Source organism: Perca fluviatilis, chromosome 6, assembly GCF_010015445.1.
Source record: "Perca fluviatilis chromosome 6, GENO_Pfluv_1.0, whole genome shotgun sequence".
Classification (NCBI taxonomy): Eukaryota; Metazoa; Chordata; class Actinopteri; order Perciformes; family Percidae; genus Perca; species Perca fluviatilis.
In genome coordinates, this window is record NC_053117.1 from 30,793,004 (window position 1) to 30,816,685 (window position 23,682).

Below are 23,682 nucleotides of genomic sequence, written 5' to 3' on the forward strand. Positions count from 1 at the left end.
TTCACTATTAATTGGGATAGGTGTGCTGCAAAAGTTGATGATGTTTGTTTAGGTTCTCTCAACAACAACAAAATAGGCCCAAAACTCGCACTCAATATGGAGCAACTGAAATGCCAAATCCTGAAACCATCTGTCAGCTGCTGTTTGAGTGAGCAAATTATTCTTCATTGGGAAAAATAAGACCCCTTTCACAGCATAGACTTGCAGGCCCATTTCCCTGATCCAACTTTTTTTTTTGAAAGGCTTCACTCTTTGTCTTCTTCTTTGGTCAAACTCTGCAGAAACACCTTCTGCCAATCATGCACAGGCTTTTTCCTCAGCATCTTCCTCCTCGCGTGTTCATCGCTGGTGTGATAGTGATAATTAAACGCGGGGCGTGTGCGATGATTATTGCTCGCTGCACTCCACATACATTAGCTACATTAGCATATGCAGAAGGCCCTTCAGTAATCTCCTTCACACAGGAAGAAGTGCAATGAGGAAGTGCGCCTCACAAGCTGCTAATTAAACCCAACTATGCCTGCCTCCCTCCCTCTGCCTTCACACAAAGAACCCTCTAATCACTTCTAACTCGATGTGGAAGCTAGTAATTGATGCACACGTAAGGTTTATGATGCGTGAAAGAGGAGAAACACAGTTTAGATGTTAACAATCTGGGTAAGCAGGATCATGTGACGCCAGAGTTATTTCACTTCTAAATGTGCCTGAAATGGCATCATTAATTATGACCACAAAGGGCATAGCGGCGATGATAATAACAGTGGTGATGATGATGATGATGATGATGATGATGATGGCGGCAGCAGCACCACAGTGTTGGCATTCGTATGAGGTTTCCGGCTAATCAAGAGTTAGACTAGCTTTGTTGTGAATGTTGCTGTCTGCTGGGGGTGCAGTCTTTATTCCCATGTGAAAATCCCTTTTCTTTTGCTCCGCACTCCACACTGGAATAAACTTTGCCTAACGTTTTGCTTCTCAAGCCAAAGCGGCTTGTAACAGGAATGAAATGTAAAGCAGCAGCCACAGGGAATGGTGCCATCTTTGTCAGAGCCTCGGAGCTTCAGCCTCCAATTCACAGGGAAGTGCTGCTGCCCTAACTCTGACATGAGCTCACTCTAGCAAATAGTATTACCATGCAGACAGCACTGACACATACATGTAACGATATCTGACATGTCACCATCCAATAAGACAATTTCTACTCAAATCACACACGCTGTGCAGCCGCAGCGTGTCGTATGTAGACGTTATTGAAATGTTGACATTCCTCAACATCCCCTCCTACGTGATCTCCCCTCCTCTCAGCTCCTATGAGTAACCACAGAGCTAACAGCTCTTGTGAATCTGAGTACTAGCACTGTGATTTGATTTTAGCTCTACAGAGAGTAGGCAAATAGAAAGAGCTGCCAATAGAATCCAGCAGGTTTGCCCAAGTCAAATGAAGCCTTTAGGCTATGATTCACTGGTTAAAAAAAAAATTTAATTTATTTCCAAAAGGGATTCATCCTTTAGTTGATATTGCAGTTGTCATTCAAATAACTCTGGAGAAGACCATCTATTTCCTCTATTTTAATTTGAATTAGATGTTCGGACTTTAGTAATAATCAGAATCAGAATACTTTATTGATCCCCTCAGGGAAATGATTTAGTTGCAGTTGCTCACACTCAAATTCAAGGTAAAATAAGAGTGAGAAAAGAGCAAGTCAACAAGTGTATAAAATAGCTACAATATGAAAGAAATAATAACGTTAAGTAGAAGTAAGTTAGATCAGGTTACAAGTAAGATTAGGTTAAAAAAGATTGTTTCAAATGGATTGTACAAATTCTATTGTAGTGCAGTGTCAACATAAATACAGTTCTAACATAAATCAGTACAGCGTGGATATAAGTAGCAGCAGTGAATAAATAAAACACCCTGCACATGTAGCTGATAAATGATTGCACCAAGTAATTATTGCACATAATTGTCCAAGAATATTGAGATGTGATGTGGAGTAGAGGATGGATTCACGACCCGAGCCCGACGGGCCGGGCCGAGTTCGGACAGATATTTAGAAATGATGTTCGGGTTTGGATCGGGCGCGGTCACATCAGCGCGATAAGGCATCGAACATTTTAAATTTAAAACAGCTTATTAACGTTCGCTTGTTGCCTCGTGTGCGCTGATGCGCTCATCTGTTGACATTTCCGAAGGCCTTCCTACAGTTGCTTAATAAAAGCGGGCTTTCCACACAAAAAAAAGTACGTGTCATTAGTATGAGAATTTTTTTTATAAATATCTTAATGCCTGTCGGGCTCGGGTCGGGTTCGGTTACTGCTCTGTCGGACGTGGGCCGGGCTTGGACAGAAAAATGCGGCCCGATCTACACTCTAATGTGGAGATACGTGATGTGATTACCAGTTTTGACACTAAGCGTGTAACACAGGGAGGAGTTATATAGTTTGATGGCCACAGGCAGGAACGACCTCCTGTGGTGCATCGTGGGTGTCGGAGTCTGTCACTGAAGGTGCTCCTCAGACTAACAAGTGTGTTGTGGAGTGGGTGGAAGGAGTTGTCCAGGATGGATTGTATTTTGGACAGCATCCTCCTCTCTGACACTATAGGCTCGTTCGAGATGAGAAAGGTCTGCGCAGAATCGATCACCAGAGATCGGCGCCCAATGCATGCCGGTTAGATTTGTGTCCGACTTGATCCCGACTTGCTGCCGACGTCGTGCACACGTGGGCAACGATAACCTCACGAGATCAAGGCGGCTGCGGGTTTGAGACGCAGGCAGCGCAGTTGCTTTTCACCGACTGCAAGACCCAGGCGGAGCCAGGGCATGCTGGGAAACGCCTGGCTCTCAGCTGATCTAACAGTCTAAAGTCTTTTTCTGCACAGAACACATGTTGTGTGGCTGATAGCTACATTTAGAAATTAGCGGAACTAAATCCGTTCTGATTACGGATCATCTACAGTATGTTGTTTATTACCTTCAGCAACAGATCGCATGTAGAGCATTTTGACAGCTACTATGTCATAATAAAAACAACTGGAGACTGTGTACAAACTGATATCTGGGTCTGATAACATTGTATTAAATCGGAATCAGACCTAACAGGATGTGAGTGTTTCTGTGACTTCCTGTTCAGCCTGAAGGCTGCTGGAAACAGCTGTAAACTGTCCGACTTTACCGCTGCTTTTTGTCACCGCCCTCGGCTGCTGCCGCCTGCTCTCGTCCACTTTACAGGCGAGGCGCTGCTCGTCTCAAACGAGGCTTATGTCTTTAAGGAGTCCAATAAAGCTCTGAAACGGCATTAGGGATGGATGGGGTCTGATTTTACTGACGCTCTGATATTTTTGTGGTGACATTTTTATTTTTCCAACATATTTAAGTTATTACTTTGTAAAACCTGCATGTTTTTCCCTTTTTTTTTTTTTCTCAAATCATAGACTCATTCTTTAACACACAGTATTTTAGGACATAATACTTGATTAGCTGGAAAGAGACCTCCAGGCTATTAATTTAAAGAAGCAAAACAAAATTCTAAAGAAGTTCAGTAAGGAGCTTCTATTAATGTTAACAAAGTATAGTTGTTTCCTCAATAATAAAATTGTATGCCTAACTTTGGAAGCATCCTACCAAACAACTTGATGGAATTATTAACAATATTTTTATGTTTACGATATTAAATACTGATTTATAAATGTTTTTGTCCTGTGGGTATCTTAAAAGGACTGCCAGGGTTAACTGTGCGACTTACAGTGTACTGTCTTAGAATTGTTTTGAGTATCGATTTAGGTAATATCTACCTTCAACATCCAATTTGTGCATCTCATGTCACGTTAAATTGCGTTCTTACCACTGAGCTAAGCATCTGATTTGGCAAAAAAATAAAATACCTGGAAAAACCCAGACGGTCAATAAATAACACTTCCTGTTGTTGTGGAGGTATTTCCAAAATCCTCAAAGACTCTTCTGACCATGACTAAAAAACTATTCTGTCTTCAGTTACAGTAAATGTAAAAAGAATCATTGGGAAACAGGCTAAAAATAGTTTTCATCATGCAGCAGACAGAAAGCTTTCTCATCAGATCTGGAAATACGTTCAGAACAGTGGCAGATGTTGTTGAGTGATTTTCTGGGTGTTTTTTTTCTCCAGGAAAACAGATGCTTAGCTCTGTGACTCGGATGTTATGGTAATACATGACCTGCACAAACTGGGGCGAATCTGGCTTTAAAATGTCCACCTGAGATCTGTGAACTGAACGTACTGTAGCTTCATAACATCTGTAAAACAATCAAGCAGTGATTTCTTACATCCTACTTATGAATTTCATTAGAATTTAATACAGAACATATATTTCAAGTCATGAAACTTCAAAGTCTTGCCAGTGCCCTAATGAGCAGCCATGTTAGGACTGAGTGCTAAGGTCAGAGGTCACAGTTTTCTTCCTCTATCGATCCCTATCTGACCTAACCGGCAAGAGAGCGTCTCTCAGTCTCTGTTGACCAATTGTACCTCACAGTACCAGTGAAGAGAACAAAGTGTAGTAAGCCCCTTTACCCGTTAGCAACTAGTCCATATCCACGACATTCCACTTCCGGGATTGCTCCGGTGCCGCCGGAAATTCCCCTGGATGTCCCTCATTTCAGCCGGATGTCCGTAACCTTCCGGTTTCTTTGTGTTGGCATTTTAAACTCTGGTCGATTCATGAGGACTATGGTTAACTGCTCGTCAAGTCTCTGCAGGGTAAATCCAGACAGTTAGCCAGACTATCACTTGAGTTTTCTGTTGCAGGACTTAAACAAGTTTTGAACGTACACATGTTCCACCAAAACAAGTTCCTTCCCGAGGCTATTTTGCAGAGGCACCGTTGCCCAAGACGATTGTGATTGGTTTAAAGAAATGACAATAAACCAGAGCATGTTTTTCTCCCATTTTCTCCCATGCTGTGTGGACTCGTCATACCCTCCTCCACAGTGTTGTGGAGGAAGGTCTGGCAATGTGAGACTAAATAGCAACATTTTCAACTGGACAGTCCTGTGACTACACCATCGATTCAGCTTCATATAATCGTTAGGAAATTAGCATTGGGAATACATCTCCGTGTGTGGTAAGTGGTCGTGGATGTGATTGGAGGTCATGGAGTTGCTCATGCATTATCATGCCTTGACATTTGACAGCCTCACATTTACACAATTTTCTTGCCTGCCAGTCGTCAAGATTGTCGCGAGTTTTAATGGCTGCTTCAGGCGAATAAATTCACTGAGGTCCTGTACAGCCTCGCTCACACTGGCATTATAAGTATGCATACACAATTTCTTTTAATATTTCTGACATTGTTCATAGCTTTCTAATCACCCTGAGTGACCTTTGCTTGGAGTTACAGTTATTAGGGAAACGCTTCCTTGGCCGGAGGCGGAGGTCTGAGCCAATCAACTCATTTGTTCTGTGTGGAAGTGATTGCTGCCGAGTGGAGGCTGCTTTAATTTGATGGATGTGTGGTTCACCAAGCGGTGGATTTGGTTGTAATTACTCTTTGTGCTCACCGTGATAAGGAAATTAATCAAGCCATTATGTTGTTCCCATTTTATCATCAGGACACAATAATTGAATAAACCAACCTCACTTGTCGTCAATGTCACTCTGGCTGCTTGGCGTGCCTTACCGCTGGAAGGGATAAAGTGCTCACTATTGCTGGGTGGGGGAGAGGGGGGGGAGTGTTTTTTTTTTTTTTTTTTTTTCTTTTTTTGTTTTTTTTTCCCTCTTTCCCCCTCCCCCCTCTCCCGGAAAACCAAGTAATGCACTTGGTTTTCAACAAACAGCATTAAGTTCATTGTCAAATGTATAAGAAGCATTCATGTATTCTCGAGATGATGATGATGATGATGATAATGGGGTAAGAAAAGGGAAGAAAAACTGTATCTAATCTTTGTTTTTTTGGGGAAATATTTGATAATTTAACCTCTTTTGGCCTGAAACAGTTATTAAAAGGAGAGCATCAGAGAAGTTTAGAGGTAAACTCTCTCGTTGGTGGAACCGCGAACAACCTATAGACATCTGAAATGTGACAAGAGGCTCCAACTGCTTTTCTTGTAAGGAGTCACAAACTCAGGATGTTGGAAACCACTGCTTATCTTGAACAACATATTTTTTAAGCTTATTTGTTTTTTAAGTTTTTATGTAAAATCTTAATAATTATAGCTGTAAAATAAATGTAGTGGAGTAAAAAAGTAAATTTTCTTCTGAAATGAAGTAGAGTAGAAGTATAAAGTAGTATGAAATGGAAATACTCAAGTAGAGTACCAGCATCTTAAAATTGTATTGTAGTAAATGTGGTTAGTTACTTCCCACCATTGCTCTTTGATGCTCTTCAGTACAAATTGTTGAGAAAATTCACTTACAGAGAATTAATTTATAGATAAATCATGAACCTTGAAATTAAAATAGAGAACAGAAAACTCATTCCCATCGTTACATAATTACAGCCTAATGTACTGTCAAAGCTTAATGCTGAAGTTGGATGTTACATTTGTAGCAAAATAGCAAAGACAGGAAATTGCCTGGAGCCACTGACACCTCCTAACTGCGGCTGAACAGCCATTAAATCTTTAATGTTCACTTCCATCATTCCTTCCTCCCATCATGCATTGTAAGGAAGAAGAGGCAGCCAATTTGGGGCAGAGCTCAGCCGCCCAAAAGGATTTGCATCCATCCTTGCAATTTATTCTAGCAGGAGGACTCTAAAAAAAAAAAAAAGTCTAATTATCCTAAATCCTAAATTTATTACCCATCTGCGTAAGTTTGGGAGAAAAATCGCCTCCACTGGGGGGCATTGATGGGGTGATTTTCTTACCCATAAGAAAGGAAACCGCACTTTTACATAAAAAAAGACTTGTTCCAGGGAACATGACAACACCCAGAATGTTTTTCACAAGTGCAGCTATGCAACCTAGATTGATTTCATGGCAAACGAAAGTGTTGAGTAGTCAGATATCTTAGATTATACTTTACGAAACATACCAGCTCATTCACAATTCAAATTTAGTACAGTTTTGATGGCAGCTTCAGTGATAAAGTGGTTGAATCTTTATGTGCCTAGTTGATTGGGACTGCTTGATTGCATTGCCATGTTCGTGTGGGAATGATTGCCTCACAATCTCTTAACATCTAATCAATAACACTTAAAAGTATCCACCTTGCATTTAAAAAGTTGGAACGGGTTTTAAGTACCTTACGAGTTAGCCTTGTGCGGGATGCGTTTGATTCACTTAGTGTGCATTTAATGGCTCGTTTGTGTCCTTTGGTTTATGATAAAGTTGTTCTTGACTCAAGTCTGAAACTTGGATAAACACTCTTGGTGTAAATTAAAGTGCCTTGGGACCACCCTGTTTGGGTTTTAATTGTGGTAGTAGATCATCTCTTTCCCTGGTAATTATCTCAACTATCATCACTCCTATAATAACTATAATCAATTGCTCCTGGTGGCTCTGCCAGGGATAATGAAAAGTTTATTAGTCTCCCTGAACCTCACGAGTGGCGGGGAAACTCTTAAATCATCTGTGGAAATTGGGAGAAAATATAAAAGCATCCTTTTCTGCACACTTCACTGTCACACAAATTTCTCCTGAGAGGATGAAGGTCATGCGAGTCCTTCCTCCATCTCCATTGTCAACTGCGATAGCCTTGATGTGTTTACAAGCTTGTAACTTAGAGCAGAGCTCCTTAAGCGCTAATTTGCACAATTTGGCAAACCTCCACTTTGTATAATCAGGATGTTTGGGTTTTTATACTGAGGGCCACTCCAGTGTAAAGAGGAGTGACACTGAGGAAATCTGTTTTCCACTATACTTTAGGTAGAAGTTTCTTAATTATTTAGCATTATTAAACGAACCATCAACATTTGATTTGTATTTTCAACATAATTTTTTTTAATTGAGTTTTACATAATATGTGCTTTACAAATCCAGAAAGAAAATATAAAATTTTCTTGGTTTCGAAATTCTCCACTTATCTTGTTAGGACTTCTCAAAGTGACGTATCATCCATCGATCCCCTGATGTTGTTTTCCTGTTGCTTTAGGGATAGCTGTATTGATCCTTCCATATATATCCCCTAACTCGTTTGCCACAGTTTGTTATTCACTTGCTCTATTAGGCGCGAGTCTTCTCAGCAATCAGCAGGACAGAGCACCTGTGAGGGTGGCATGGCAACCAAAATGACGCAGGGTTGACCAATGTGTATTTTTGGAAGCTGGAACTTATATCTGTATTTTTTTTTAAATGAAGTCACCAAAAATAAAAAAGTCACTTATCTTCAAATTTTATACAAAACATCTGAATTTTTTATTCTTAGTAAAATGGAAAAGTGTCTGAAACACCGTAAAGCTCGTGATTAGACTCAAAATCTTTCCACTTACTGAAACCAGTACTAGTGAAAGTCCATATAACTAGCAGATGACCTATTTAAATATTTGGGTCACAAGATGATTAAAGGAATTAAAAAGAAAAAAAGTAAAAAATAATGTTTGTATGTCTTTATTCTATTTTTTTCTGAAGACCTTTACCTCTCAGACCTCGGGCATTACCTCAGAAGAAACTATCTGAAAAGAAAAGTGTAGTCACTATTTGGTTGAACTGTTAATTACTTATATCCACACTACAGGCCATATACTGTGATGTCGAGTCACAAGCACATATTGCTTAATATTAAAGAACACTTCAGGAAATAAACACGGGCTTCAGATGAAGAGATCAATACCACACGTCTGACCGGTAAATATGAATATGCAGCTAGTTAGCTTAGCACAAAGACTGGGGAGAATCAGCTAACCTGGCTCTGTCCAAAGGTAACAACGATTTGAATACAACACATCTAAAGCTCACTAATTAAAACGTTATATCTTGTTTCTTCATTTCTGTGCAAAAACTGAAGTGTAAATAAAGGATACGTACAAGGGGTTACATTCCAGGCCAGGCGCATTAACTTCCTGGAGTCTCTGCTGGTTGCCCAGGCTGCTGGACATAGCTAGAGTGGTGTCAATCTCTTATCTAACTCCCTGCAAGAAAGCATATTTCCCCAAAACTATTCCTTTCAGGCGCCACAAGCCAAAGAGTGAAAACCACTGGACCATTCAATAGTTAAAAGCAGGGATCTTCAACGTTTTTTTTTTAGGCCAAGGAGCCTTAACCTGAAAGCGAGAAAGGGACCCCCTAGTACACATATTGTATAAAATTGAGTTGCACAATAAACTGGGCCTGCAATAACATGTAGGGCGGCCTAAAGCCTATACACATTATTTTTATGGTGCCCTACAATACTAAGCTAGTATTAACATATTAATATATCATCATGCTTTAATGTCAAACATACATGTGGAAGGCACAGTAAATCCATAAGCTTACCTGAATCATACGTAAGCGTATCATCAATGTTGTTGAGTTTGTTGTTGTTTTTTACAAATAGCTGATTTATCTTTGCCAGTAATATGTTGGATATGTTTTCATACTTATTTTAGGTTTTGGGGGGGTAAGTATTAAGACAATAATTTGGCGGCCCCCCTGCAGTGACTCTGAGGACCCCCTGTTGAAGATCTCTGGTGGATAGAGGATATAATACCACCTTTAAATAAAGAGTATGAATTGAGAGGTTGTGGATAATCCAGTGTACACTTGTGGTGCAAATGTGTCTAATTAAACAAAATCCATTGAACTAAGTAGACCCTGGAAGCAAAGTTTGTGAAGCTACACGGATTTACGCTGAGACAGCAAAACACAACGGAGTGCATTTGTCCGTTTGTGCTTTCAGGAGCAGATGAAATCACAGAAAATGTTCGAATGGCCCTCGAGTGTCTCTTAACTCGATCTTGTAAGATCTCGTTCTGTCACGTCAGGGGTATCTATAGACACAAGGGTTAGAAAGGAAAAAGTTGCATTTGAGTGCCGTGTGTTTTGTTGTGTCCCCATTGATCTTCTTGACTCCTGCACACACTGAAACGCCCCAAAAGGCTTCCTAAAGCAAATTATCAGACAGTTTTCTTGGAGTAAACACTTAATGTGAAAAAGCAGAATGCAGATGAAAACATGTCTTGCAGAATGTAATTAATGCAGCTGAGAATGCAATCTGTGTTAATCCCTGGAGTGATTTTGACACGTTTTTAATGCAAACACCGCTAGTGTAGCACTGTTTTGCTGGTTAGTTAATGGCTGCCTGCATGCTTCTTGCACACCTGTACGATGTCAACTAATGTTGTGAGTTTGAGCCCCCCCCCGACAGCGAGCCAGTGTTGTGTAAAGCAGCTGGCAGATTACAGAGCAGCTCCTGGCAGATATTGAGGCAGTTTATCTCAATTTAATATCGTAAATGGGGTGTGGACAATGAAACTGTACACAAACTATGATGATCCTCCTGTGACTCTGGCAGTCGATGATGTTTTATGAATACATCTGTGCAAAGCTGGAAGTTCAACAGACGAGCAGATGATTAGATAGAAAAAAAATGTAAAGGCTTAGTCTTTTCTTCTCTTTCATCTCATTTTTTTGGACCAAATAGACCCATTAATAATGTGACACGTGCAATCCTGCACTAAATAAACCAACCCTGTCTCCAGCACACTACTTACATATACAACTCATATAACTCATTTACTCACAACTCATTTAAAAAGTTATCTATTCATCTGGCAATATTTAATGAATTGGTCAATAAAATGTCAGAAAATTGTAAAGCATTAGCATTCACCAGCATTTCATGTCAAAAGTGACATTTTCAAATTGCTTGTTATGTCTGACCAAAAGACCAACATCCAAAAATCATTTAACTAAAAGAATTTATTAATTATACATTTTCTGGAGATTGACTAGAGCTGAAACGATAAGTTGATCAATTGATCAAACTCATTTGCAATCACACGCGTGTCACTAAGAAATGTAATTTCCTTGTGGAATCTAAAGCAGTAATACATTTTTATGGTTATGTTTAGACAACTAAAGCACTTGTTTAAGGTTAGAGAAAGATGGGTTGTGCTTAAACTCAGAAAAAAATCAACAGTGACTTGAAGCACAACATGGGACATATCATCTGTTTAAATATTTAACCCTTAACCAAAATCTTTTCCCAACCTCAAAGGTTAAGTCTTGCTATATTCTATATTTTAGTTTTTGTCAACAAAACGTATGAAGAAACTAAAACCGACAACGTTTTAGTCCATCTCTCGATACGTTCCCATTTCTTTCCTACTGAATATGTAAAGAGACCACAATGGAAATAAGCCTCAGGGCTTTATTGTGTTATCCTGACTTTGTTTTGTTTTTAATGTATGGTGCATAGTTGTATCATATTTTATAATGAAATGGGCAAATAAAATCAATCAATCAATCAATCAAAATCATTAAAAAATATATAAATTAATATCTAATAATTTTAGATATTAATTATTCAAAAAGAAGTAAGTAATTTGTAGAGCCCGACCGATAAAGGATTTTAAGGCCGATATCAATACAAATATTTGGTGATTTAAAAATCCGATATTCCGATATATTAGCCGATAAAAAAAAAAATCCAGAAACGCGTAACAAAACATAAACAGATTATTAGAACGTTATTTATAAGTCCTCACTAAAATAATATGATAATGCCGTTTAAATATAAACTTATTTGTTTTTATTGTTACAACAGAACAGAGGAACATCAACATATATTAAAGTTCTGATAAATAAAATGTATAAAAATACAAACTTAAGATATGAAACTTAAAGGGTTAAACACGAGTGTTGCCAACAGGGGCGTTGTAGAGCGCCCTCTGGTGGACAAACTATGCAACGCCAACACTCATAACATGGTTGAAGGTCTGTCCGTTTTTATTTTATTTTTTAAATATTCATTTATCGATCATTGTAAATGCCGATACCGATAGTTTGGAAAATTTGATGGATTTGGGCACCTGGATGGTATATTTGGGATGGACTCAAAATAAAACATTGATTGTTTGATGTAATTTGTTAAAAAAGTATATGAACATATTTTGTAGGAGACAGCATTGGCACCCACACATACCCTGTACTGCACCCATCTATCCATCTAAATTTGGAAACAGAGGTGAAAATCTTATCCTCACCCTCTTCAAAAAAGCACTGTCTCTCTGTATGCAGTGTGTTTTTGGGCACCATCTGTCAGTGTTTGTTACCTGTCCACGTGACAGCGTTTGACGGCGCTGAGGAGCCCCACGTTGAGAGGAGCGAGGCGCTCCCTCTGTGACAAAGACCGAAACAAGAGGTAGTCACAGCATGGTCACTCCTCTCAGCCTCCAGAATTACTCATCGCAGAGGGAGCTGTGCTGAAGCATACATGTGCACTATGACAAATATGATGAGAGGAAGAGGTCAAAAAGTCAGGAAGTGGGATGCTACCATAATCTGAAGCGTTGCAGTACACAGACAATAGCTTCAATGAGTGGCATTCCCATCATCCCATATTTCAACAGAGAGTGTAATGCAGCTGATCCCAGCCTATGAATTTTACCTGTTTTGTGGTAAACAAATCCAGTCAGGATTTTGGAGGATTAGTGTCCACGTAATTCTTCGTCATCAAGTACTCTCACTTAATCCACTCAGTATTTGCATTCATTTAAAGGTCCCATGACATGGTGCTCTTTGGATGCTTTTATATAGACCTTAGTGGTCCCCTAATACTGTATCTGAAGTCTCTTTCCCGAAATTCAGCCTTCGTGTAGAATTACAGCCACTAGAGCCAGTCCCACAATGAGCTTTCCTTAGTATGTGCCATTTCTGTGTCTGTAGCTATTGAGGAGGAGAGATTGCGCAAGGTGGAGGGTGGGGGTGTGGCCTTGACCAACTGCCACTTTGCTCGTTTGAAAGCCATGATGTCTATCTCTCATGGGTGGGCCAAATTCTCTGGGCGGGCAAAGCAGAGAAAGGGGAGGTAACCTTGCTCCTTATGACCTCATAAGGAGCAAGATTCCAGATCGGCCCATCTGAGCTTTCATTTTCTCAAAGGCAGAGCAGGATACCCAGGGCTCGGTTTACACCTATCGCCATTTCTAGCCACTGGGGGACCATAGGCAGGCTGGGGGACCGCATATTAATGTTAAAAAACCTCATAAAGTTAAATTTTGTTTGGTGCTTTGAATTGCCCCTTTAAATACCTTCAACTGCTGCCCGGATATGAATTGTGACTACAAAAAAAGCTGTGTGTGTGAGAGAGAGAGAGAGAGAGAGAGAGAGAGAGAGAGAGAGAGAGCGAGAGAAAGAGCGAGGGGTGTTGTTTGACAGATAGAAACAGCCCATGAGAAATCCAGGTGCTTACAGCTTAACAAGCCTCTGCCCTAAATTGCCGGATCAAGGGAATGTGCATCCGTGATGGCCAAATCAATTTCATTTAGAAATCATTAACCACAGCTTATAGAGTGACAGCAAATAACAAAAAGCAGAGAGGGTGGCCAGTTCAGGGAGCTTTGGGCCACTTTCCACTCCGGCTTTGTTCAGGGACGTGGAGCGTTCAACAGCAACGTTTTAACCTTTTTTTGTTCTCCTGTGTCAAGCAAATTGCTTATATTGTCAGTTTTTCACAGGAAGTATTACCACTGGCTGGATTATCAATATCTTTTGTCACACTAAACGTGTTCAGCAGTCAAAGACCTTTATATATACATATATGGTCTGTTTATGCTGTGAATTGAATGTGATCTCGCTTGATCCTTGTTTTAAATTGGATTTTTTTTTTTTTTAACCATGAATCGGATTAGTCAAAAATGTTGTTTTGGTGGCCGGTTAGCTCACTTGGTAGAGCAGGAGCACATATGCAGAGGTTTGATCCTTGACACAGAAGGTCCAGGGTTAGAGTCTGACCTGTGACGGCTTTCCTGCAGATCTTCCCCCTCTCCCCTTTCATATCTCAGCTTTTCTGTCAAATAAAGGCAGGAATGTTTTTATATTTTTATAATTTATATTGGTCTGAAGGAATGACACATTTGCAAGGTTTCAGATGGTTTCCATATTCTGCTTTGGTTGATTAGGTTGTCAGATAGATATTCAATGAACACCACACATATGGAAAGAAACATTTGAAATTCACATATATCTAAATGCAAATACAAGAGCAGGAGGGGAGGTGTAGGTGGAGGACATAAATTGCTGAAAGCAGGCAGCAGTGTAGCGGCAAGATGTAGTGCTGCTTATTGTTGGTGTGTATGGATAGAAGGTGTGACTAAATCACCCTATGTGGACTTCTTACTGTTTGCTGGGATCAGTCTAGATAATATTTTTGGTGACCCTTTCTTATCTACTCTCATGTCATCAAAGTGAATGGAGCAGTAACTGCTCCATTCACATTGTAGCCTATATATTCTTGTGTGTCTCATTAAACCTTTAGAACATGGCAAACGGAACCATTTCCTGTGTAGCTTTGTTCTCCCAGCTCTTAACTGCTTTCAAAATCAACTCTCAGAGGTCAAACCAGTAGACAATAGGATACAAACTGAATGAATGCAAAATGAATCGCAATTTTATCGAAACAGCAATATGGACTAGTGCAGTATCCAAATCACTGGGGGGCGCAATATTTGTTAAAGGCAAAATATGTGTCAAATAGAGCTGGGCAATATATCGATATTATATCGATATCGTGATATGTGACTAGATATCGTCTTAGATTTTGGATATTGTAATATCGTAATATGGCATAAGGTTTTTCCTGGTTTTAAAGGCTGCATTACAGTAAAGTGATGTTATTTTCTGAACTTACCAGGCTGTTGTAACTGTTCTATTATTTGCCTTTACCCACTTAGTCATTATATCCACATTACTGATGATTATTTATCAAAAATGTCATTGTGTAAATATTTTGTGAAAGCAACAATAGTCAACACTACAATATCGTTGCGGTATCGATATCGAGGTATTTGGTCAAAAATATCGTGATATTTGATTTTCTCCATATCACCCAGCCCTAGTGTCAAACCATTCTGAATTAAGTATTGTGGTGCTGCAGAGACGTCCCGGCCTATAAATCCTATCCTACAGAGTAGGAGGTTTTTATTTAAAATTTTTCAGTGAAAATGAGGATAGTGATACAAAAATGATCACTCCCTCCAATATGATGAATCCTATCGCAATCACAATATAAGTCAAAATAGATATTTTCTAGGGGTGCACGATTCAGAAAATGTCACGATTCGATATAAATTTTTAGGCTCAAGATTCGATTCAAAATCGATTTTCGATTCCGAAACGATTCTCGATTAAACAAATGATCCACAGTATGTAATTGTAGTTACTTTTCCCATGTGATTGCAGTAGACATACAATTTAAAAAAATTATAATAATAATTTAAAAAATCTCTCTCTCTCTCTCTCTCTCTCTCTCTCTATGTATATATATACAGTACAGGCCAAAAGTTTGGACAAACCTTCTCATTCAATGCGTTTCCTTTATTTTCATGACTATTTACATTGTAGATTCTCACTGAAGGCATCAAAACTATGAATGAACACATATGGAATTATGTACTTAACAAAAAAGTGTGAAATAACTGAAAACATGTCTTCTATTTTAGATTCTTCAAAGTAGCAACCCTTTGCTTTTTTGATAACTCTGCAAACCCTTGGTGTTCTCTCAATGAACTTCATGAGGTAGTCACCTGAAATGGTTTTCACTTCACAGGTGTGCTTTGTCAGGGTTAATTAGTGGAATTTTTTCCCTTATTAATAAAAAAGCAAAGGGTGGCTACTTTGAAGAATCTAAAATATAAGACATGTTTTCAGTTATTTCACACTTTTTTGTTAAGTACATAATTCCATATGTGTTCATTCACAGTTTTGATGCCTTCAGTGAGAATCTATAATGTAAAAAGTCATGAAAATAAAAAGGAAACGCAATGAATGAGAAGGTGTGTCCAAACTTTTGGCCTGTACTGTATATATATATATCTATGAATCGATTTTTGAAATTCTATGAATCGATTTTGAATCAGTAGAGCTTGAATCGCGATACGAATGTGAATCGATTTTTTTGCACACCCCTAATATTTTCCTCATATCTTGCAGCCCTAATACAAACACTGGCAGTCGGATTATTACATAACACGGCTGAAATGCCACTGACATGTCACTCTGCTACACAAATGTAAAAACCAACAATGACAAAGTAAGATTCATGATCTATCAAGATGCTCTGTGAGTTTCAGACTTCATCTTAAATAATCAGCCACTGTTAAAAAATAATTGTGAATCATTTCTCAATTTCTCACCTCAAACAGAATAAATTGCATACAACTATACACACAGCGATATACAATAAGCTGACCTTTATTTGAGTCTCCAAGAACAATCGAAGAACATTAGCCAAATCACTGGGGTATTCAAAGGGTCCTTTCCCTTCAGCCTCCTTGATCAGACTAATCATCCTTCCGGTGGCTGTCTTTATCCTCCCTATCAACCCTTTCAAACACTCGGTCATGTTGGAGCACTCAGTCCGCTGTTTGACATTATTAGTTCCCTGCCGGGGGCGCTCCCTCTAATGCAGAAAAGCATAGGAAAGCGAAGGTGAGGAAGATAGAAACCGACGGCTCCTGCCTGCTCGTCGCTGTGGGGGGGGGGGAGAGGAGGAGGCGGCGGCGTTGACGGCCTCATCTCTGGCTCTGATTATCTTCTCATTACAATCAGACTGGAGCCACTCGAAGAAGAGGAGAATGTGTAATTACGCTCAAATCTCCCATGACTAAAACATAAGATAATAAGCAGGGCTAGAACTATGTGCTTACATCTCATCATTCAGTTTATTTAGTCATTCGTTCTGCAGCCGCATTTGACTGTGAAGATTTTTTGGGAGGTTCACGTGGTAGCTGTTAAATAAGTAAACACCTGACTTATAGCAGCATTGTTTGGAAGCCAGAAATAATTTGCCTTCATTTTAAAACTGCAGAAAATGTGTTTAAACATGAGGCTGAGTATGTGACTTTTGGTTTTTCTTGATTTAGCTTTTATTCCTGGGTTAATATATGTTGATAACTAAAAATGTATAAGCTCTGGTTTATCAGAAAAAGTTCAAAGAAAACTTCAACTGTTCTTATAACCATGCATCACACATGGCTGCATCTGCCCAGCACGAGATAGAATACACCATTTCCCAAAATGTCAGGGCGACTGAAGCATGTAAATAGCTACATTTCAATTGACGCTGCGATTTGAATGGTAAATGGCTGACCTCCAATTTTCCCAGAGAATGGCTGGCAGGGAGAAATGGAGGAGAATAAAACACATATCCAGTAGACCAGAGGGAATCAGGTTAACCAAGCATGCTACATCCTCCTCACTATTGTATTGCTGAAGCGTTAACTGTGTGGACAACTACAGAGATCACTTTAAAAAGTTGTCGTGAGAAGATGCAAGACTAAAAAAACTAAACTTTTTTGCTCTCCTCACAGCTTAGAGACAACCGCCTGCCAGCCGCTCAAGACTGATGAGAGGAAATCGGCGGACACCAGGGTGGACACGGCGGACAGACATGGCTGCATCAAAGGAAAAAGACGCAAACACCACAGTCATCGCAGGGCCAGGAGGTGAGTTAGGCTTTGCGTTTTCACAAATGCCGAGCAGGAGCACTTGGAAATCATCAAGGAGAATTTTTCTTTTTAAAGATTTTTTTTTTTGGCATTTAAGGGCCTTTAAGTGATAGGACAGCTTAGACATGAAAAAGGGGAGAGAGAGGGGCAATGACATGCAGCAAAGGGCCGCAGGTTGAAACCGAACCTGCAGCCGCTGCAGCGAGGACTGAGCCTCCATACGTGGGGCGCACGCTCTACCAGATGAGCCACCCAGGTGCCCCCAAGGAGAGTTTTCTGATCTCAAAGAGCGAGTGCTTGGGAGAGAAAGTTGTCGGATTGTTGATCCTCTTGAAACATTTCAGATCATGAAAGGTTTACGTTATTTGTTTCCCGGTGCTGATGATGAAACATTTTAACAGTACACCAAAAACACCTTCAGGGCTTGACTCTCAGTGAGAAAACAAGAGCTAATCTCTGTATTCTAGTGTGGGGGAATGTAAATAGTCTTATCAGGTTGGGCCCAGTGGAGAAATACAAATTGTTGTGAGGAATTCCACAGCACCTTGAACCAAAAGTCTCCTTCACACAGTGAGATTAGTTTTCAGGCTTCTTATTCTAAGGTTGGAGAAATCGATTCAGGCAGATTTTTTTTTAAGAAACCTCTCAATTAATCTGACATTTTGAAAGCATTTTGCCACAGCAGGGAAGCAACCAGTGATATGTAAAACACGACTGAAGCCGCATCGGAAGGTGATGGAGAGGATCATAAACATGAATCATAGGGCTGGGCGATAAAACGATAACGATATGTATCGCGATAGACACGTAATCAATATCAATAGAAAATGCGTTCGATAAAACGTTCGATAACTTGTTTTTTATATATATTGTTTTTTTCTTCTTCGGAAGAAACCAGAAGTTGCAAAGCAAGTTTGGTTGCATGAACAAAGGCACTCACTCTCTGGTAACCTATCAACGTAGGGAGTGACACTCTAACAGCCAATCATGTAACAGTATCTTTTTGGTTGCGCCACATCGCTGTCTCGGATTCTACAATAACAGAACCGGCGGCGTGGAGCGATAAGTGGAAAGTGAGTGCCGCAGCGAGCGAGGAAATTGTTGATAAAACAGGAAAAGTCAGTATGGCAGTTTTGGGGATTTTATAAGTCTGACCGTCGTCCCCACCAACACTACCGCAAACTTGTTTTACCACCTTAGCCGCGCTCACACTTTGGAGCACAGCCGTATTCGCCAGCAACGTCCAACATCTGCAGCTGCAACACCGCACAAGCAGCAGACCGCCATGGAGAGGTACTCTGCATCAGCGCCTTACTAAACGCTACAAAGAAATAACGGAGGCAGACGTGCTGAGCACTGTCCAGAAGCCAGGTTACCAACCTAGCACTAAACCTGCAGAAAATAGTTCTTCTCAGGTTTCTCTATGTTTATATTTAACACTTTGCACCATTTTATTACACCTTATTAAGCAGTTCTTACTTATTCTTTCTTCACTGTGATTTTAGACTTATGTTTACATTTTAATTATTTGAGTGATTTCCATGGTTGTGTTGACATTTCTGCTTTTATAACTGAGGGGATTATAATCAGAGGAAGGTTAAGTTTAAAATAAATATGTTTAAATTTAATATATTTTTCTCCTGGTCTTTATTTTAAATAGGTCATAAAAAATATCAATAATTATCGATATCGACCGATATGAAACACTTATATCGTGATACAGTTTTCAGCCATATCGCACAGCCCTGATGAATCACTTCTCTGTGGATGAACTTTACCCGGCGGCTGCTTCTCTTTGTTTTTGAATTTAACAGCAAGTGCAGAGAACACGCAGGCATGAAGGCTTCTGTTCTGATAATTTTTCTGGTTTGTGCGTGCAAGAAATCTGATAGAAAATTCGGTAGTGTTATCCTTGAAACTAAAAACTTTTTCCGAGTTGAAGTTACACTAGAGGACTTCAGTAACTCCAAATGGCAGCGAGATGTACAAAGTCGGTTGAAACTTACTGAGGAATCACAAGAGATGTCTTCAGTAAAGTGGACACAGCGCAGGAAAGGAAGGGATATTTTAAGCGCACACCACAGTCATATCTCGTCCTTCATGCTACAAAGTAATCTACCAGGAAATGTTGCCTTGACACAATGCTTTTTTGATGCAAGATTGTGGGTTTGAACGCAGCCTAAAAATACAATAAATTCAAGCCACCCGCCAGTTGAATACTTTTTGAATATCGTAATAATAATCACAATAATAATAGTCAATATAAAGAGCACTTTTCAGGCAAAAAGCACAAAGTGCTATTCAGAGTTGGAAAAATAAAACATGTTGACATAAGTAACAGCTGCATGAGGTAGAAAATGGTAATGAATTGTATAAGAAAGAAAAAATAAATAATAAACCCACATCATAATAAAACAAAGAATATGTCATAGTTGTTTTGAAAGGCCGTTCAATAAATGGGTTTTAAGAGGAAATTTAAAAGCAGGCCTGATGCTAAGTGGAAGGCTGTTCCACAGATAATGAGTCAACGCAGCAAAAGCTTGATCACACAAGTTTTTAACCTGACTTCGGGAACAGTTCAAATACCCAAACTGGTGGAGCTCAGGGGACGACGAGGGGTTAGAAGTTCATGCTCCGGCGCCAGACCATGCAAAGTCTTGTTTGTGATTAATAGCACATTAAAATGAAATCTTACAGAGATTGATTGTACAAATCCACCAACTCTCTGAAACATTACCAATATTTTAACCACAAAGAAAATGTCTCTAAAATGTTACCTTTGTCTATGAGATTGTAATCATGTATCTGAGGATCTGATAGTCAAGAGTAATAGACGGAACAGCAGCTACAGCCACAAATATTTCAAGCAAATATTTAATGGAACAAAAGTGGCCAAGAATTGAAGAAATGCATGAAAAATATTGTTTGAGTCTGTCCATTTCCACTTCATAAAAAGTGGCTAATGAGGTGGATTAATTTCCAAAGTCTTTGTCTAAGTTACAAAGCACTGTGAGTTGCTGCCTGAGAAAACTCTCCTCTGTTGAGAAAGACCTTTGTTCTTTCGATTTTTATCTTGTTAATTGGCTGGCAGCAACCCAATTTAGCAGAGCAACCAATGTTAATTATAACATGAAACCACAAGCTACTGACAGCAACTTGCTTCTAGTAGCGGTTTGTTAGCTACAGTGTTTTAGAAAGTGTTTGTTACCAAACCTGGTTCATTAGAAAAGGAGCCCCTGAAATGAAAAACTTTCATTTAATTCTGTTGAATTAGTAAAAACATGTAATTACCTAAAAAAACCTGATCATGACTGCACTAAACACAATAATAATAATAATAAGATGTATTAATTTCATTTGTATGTATTTCTAATGTATGTATTTCTAATTTATTTATTTTCTAACCCTCCTCCCCTTTCCTTAAGTAGCTATGCCACTTGTCAGGCCACCATTGTAAATAAGAACCTATTCTTAATGACTTGCCTGTAAAAATAAAGGTGAAATAAGAATAAAATAAAATTAGGACAATGCACATTAATCAACATTTCTGTAAAAGTGCCATTTTTAGACAGACGGCTTATTTTCAACCATAGTCCTAATTACCTAGCATGCATGTCTTTATGGTGGGAGGAAAACGGAGCACCCGGATGAAACCCACAAAAACACGGGGAGAACAAGCAAACTCCACACAGAAATAGGGTTGGGTACCGAAACCCGGTTCCAATATGGAACTAAATCCTACGCAACCGGTAGGAATCGGACCGGATTAGAACGTAAATTTTGGTTCCTCGTTTCGGTTCCACTGAATGTGACGACTGAAATATTTTCCCTCTGTCGATCCGAAACAGACGTAAAAATATCCCGCTTCCTCTGTAGTCTACCGTTAGCTACCTACCGTAAATGTAGGCTACTTTTAAAATGTCATATTTCCCCTCTGGGCTCACCGAAACGGACGTAAAACCATACATTTTTCAGTTTTTCAAGAATCGGTTTAGGAATCGGAATCGTAAAAATCCAAATCCAACCCTACACAGAAAGGCCCTGCCCGGACCAGGGATCGAACTCTTAGGGCTGGGTATCGTTCAAAATCTTTCGATCCGGTACCAATTTCGATACCTCAGTTTCGATGCCGGTTCCTAACGATTTATGGTATTTTTTTTAATACCATATGTTTTAAAATCCATTTCAACATCAACAAAAATACATTAAACACAAAGCTTTTATTTTCCACCTTAATTATGAATCAAAACAGTTATCAAAATTAAAACAATCTGGTAAAACTGCTCACTCAGAGTAACATTAATAAAAGTGCATTGCCTTGCAAGCTCAGCCTGTCAGTCCGTCATCAGGGCAGAGAAACCACTGTTGTGCCTGCTTGTCTCAGAGGAAGTGTAACGTCAACAGCACCGCGACCGCTTTCAGCTCGCCATTAATCTCATATCGCAGCAAACGCTGTCTGCGTGAAGTTTTGAAAAACTGTAACCACACTTGAAAACAACCGTGACTCTGTGACTTCAACAAAACTGCAGACAGTTTACTCCGTCCGCACCTCTCCGTGTGTGTGTGTGTGTGTGTGTCGGAGCTCCGCTTTGTGTCAATATGCAGAGAGGACAGATAAGCTTGCGCTTACGCGCTCAGACGCTTATGGAACCGAAATTTGCCACCGAAAGATTAATCATTTTTCGATACTCATAGGATTGGAGTATTTTTTCCGGTGCCATAAAAGTATAGACGTTCGGTACCCAGCCCTACGACCTCTGCGGTGCCAACTTACTGTGAGGCAGAAGTGCTAACCACTGGGCCACCATGCAACCCAGGGCTTGATGTCAACCAAGTGATGCATATCTAGGTCTAGGATGTAGTTACACGTCTACATTTATACACATTCCATGTATCCGTGCATGATTGCGGCCGGGGAAGAAAGCAACATGCTCTTCAGAAAAATAGGCTGCATTCACCATCAAGCATATCATCAGATGCCCACAAATCCCTTTTTCATACACCATTGTTTCGCACAATCACCATTCCCAGTGTATCGACTGCTTTTTTTATTCTTCCTTTCATTCCCTCGACCTCATCAAAAGAAACAGTTTCTGCTGGAAAGGAAAAATGCAAATGCTTGCCTTGTGCTCTCTTTCTACAAGGCCCAAATGGTAGAGGTGTTAATGAGTGACAAAGCGTTCTCATTACCAGAAGAGGGTACTTGGGTTTGGCCGGTCTAATCAGCCCTAATGCATTTCAGTTCTTAATGCTCCCAAACTGCCGACTACACCAAGCAGGGCCATTTATTATAGCAAGACAGTCTTCTGCAGCCAATGAAACAGGCACAAAGTCTCCAGAGCTCTGTGGTCGCATATATCAAGCAGGAGTGCAGTTTGTCCCTGTCTGGGTCAGTTCTGATCACATTCACCTGTTAGCGTGACCTGCTGTTTGTGCAACATAAAGGTACATTTCCTTCAATTTTGACATAAATAGCAAACGATTAACCTCCAGTAAGCATGAAAGTGCTTAAAAATGTGCCTGATACAGCTACTGTTTGCAAATATTTGAATGTATTCTGTCCAGAGTCTAATTGTGTGCTATGAAAATACAAACCTCAAAAAGGATTTACCCATTTGTGTCATTAATGAGGTGAAAATGAATTTTTACCTGAAGAAATTGCATTTCTGTAGCCTCACTCTTCATTCAAAGCAGCAGGTGATCGTGTGCCTTGTGGGTTTGATTGCTTTGAGGCAAAATTTAATTTCCATGCATCGTTTTCCTTATTCAAGTCCCGTAGCTAATTTAAGTTATTGGGAAGCCACTGATCTCAACAGTCAGGTTTTCCTTTATTTAGTTTAAAGTTCTTTTATGTTTTTCAGAGGAGAAGCAGCTATGTGCTTCTGTTTAATGAGTGAATCCAAACGAACATGATTGGTTGTCATTCCTGCGTGTCCTTTAATAAAGCTGAAGCTTCCTCACCTTCCCCATGGCTTTGAGTCACGGTGGGCGGCGCCACATGTTTTTTTGAGGAGGAATATATAAGTGTTGAAGGCGTCAGACCTCTTTCTCAATTATAATAATATATTAATATCTATTTTGTTGATTCACAAGTCTCCTCCTAAACGACTCTTGTAATT

General features: G+C 39.6%; 1 protein-coding gene across 1 annotated transcript in view; it reads left to right on the top strand.

The window, feature by feature from the left end:
• The window catches only part of srrm4 (serine/arginine repetitive matrix 4), a 66,257-nt gene that overhangs the window by 23,579 nt on the left and 18,996 nt on the right, over positions 1 to 23,682 (top strand). Inside the window, exon 2 of the mRNA XM_039803028.1 lies at positions 17,426 to 17,560. Within this exon, the coding sequence (XP_039658962.1) occupies positions 17,426 to 17,560 (135 nt within the window). The remainder of the gene's footprint in view (positions 1 to 17,425; positions 17,561 to 23,682) is intronic.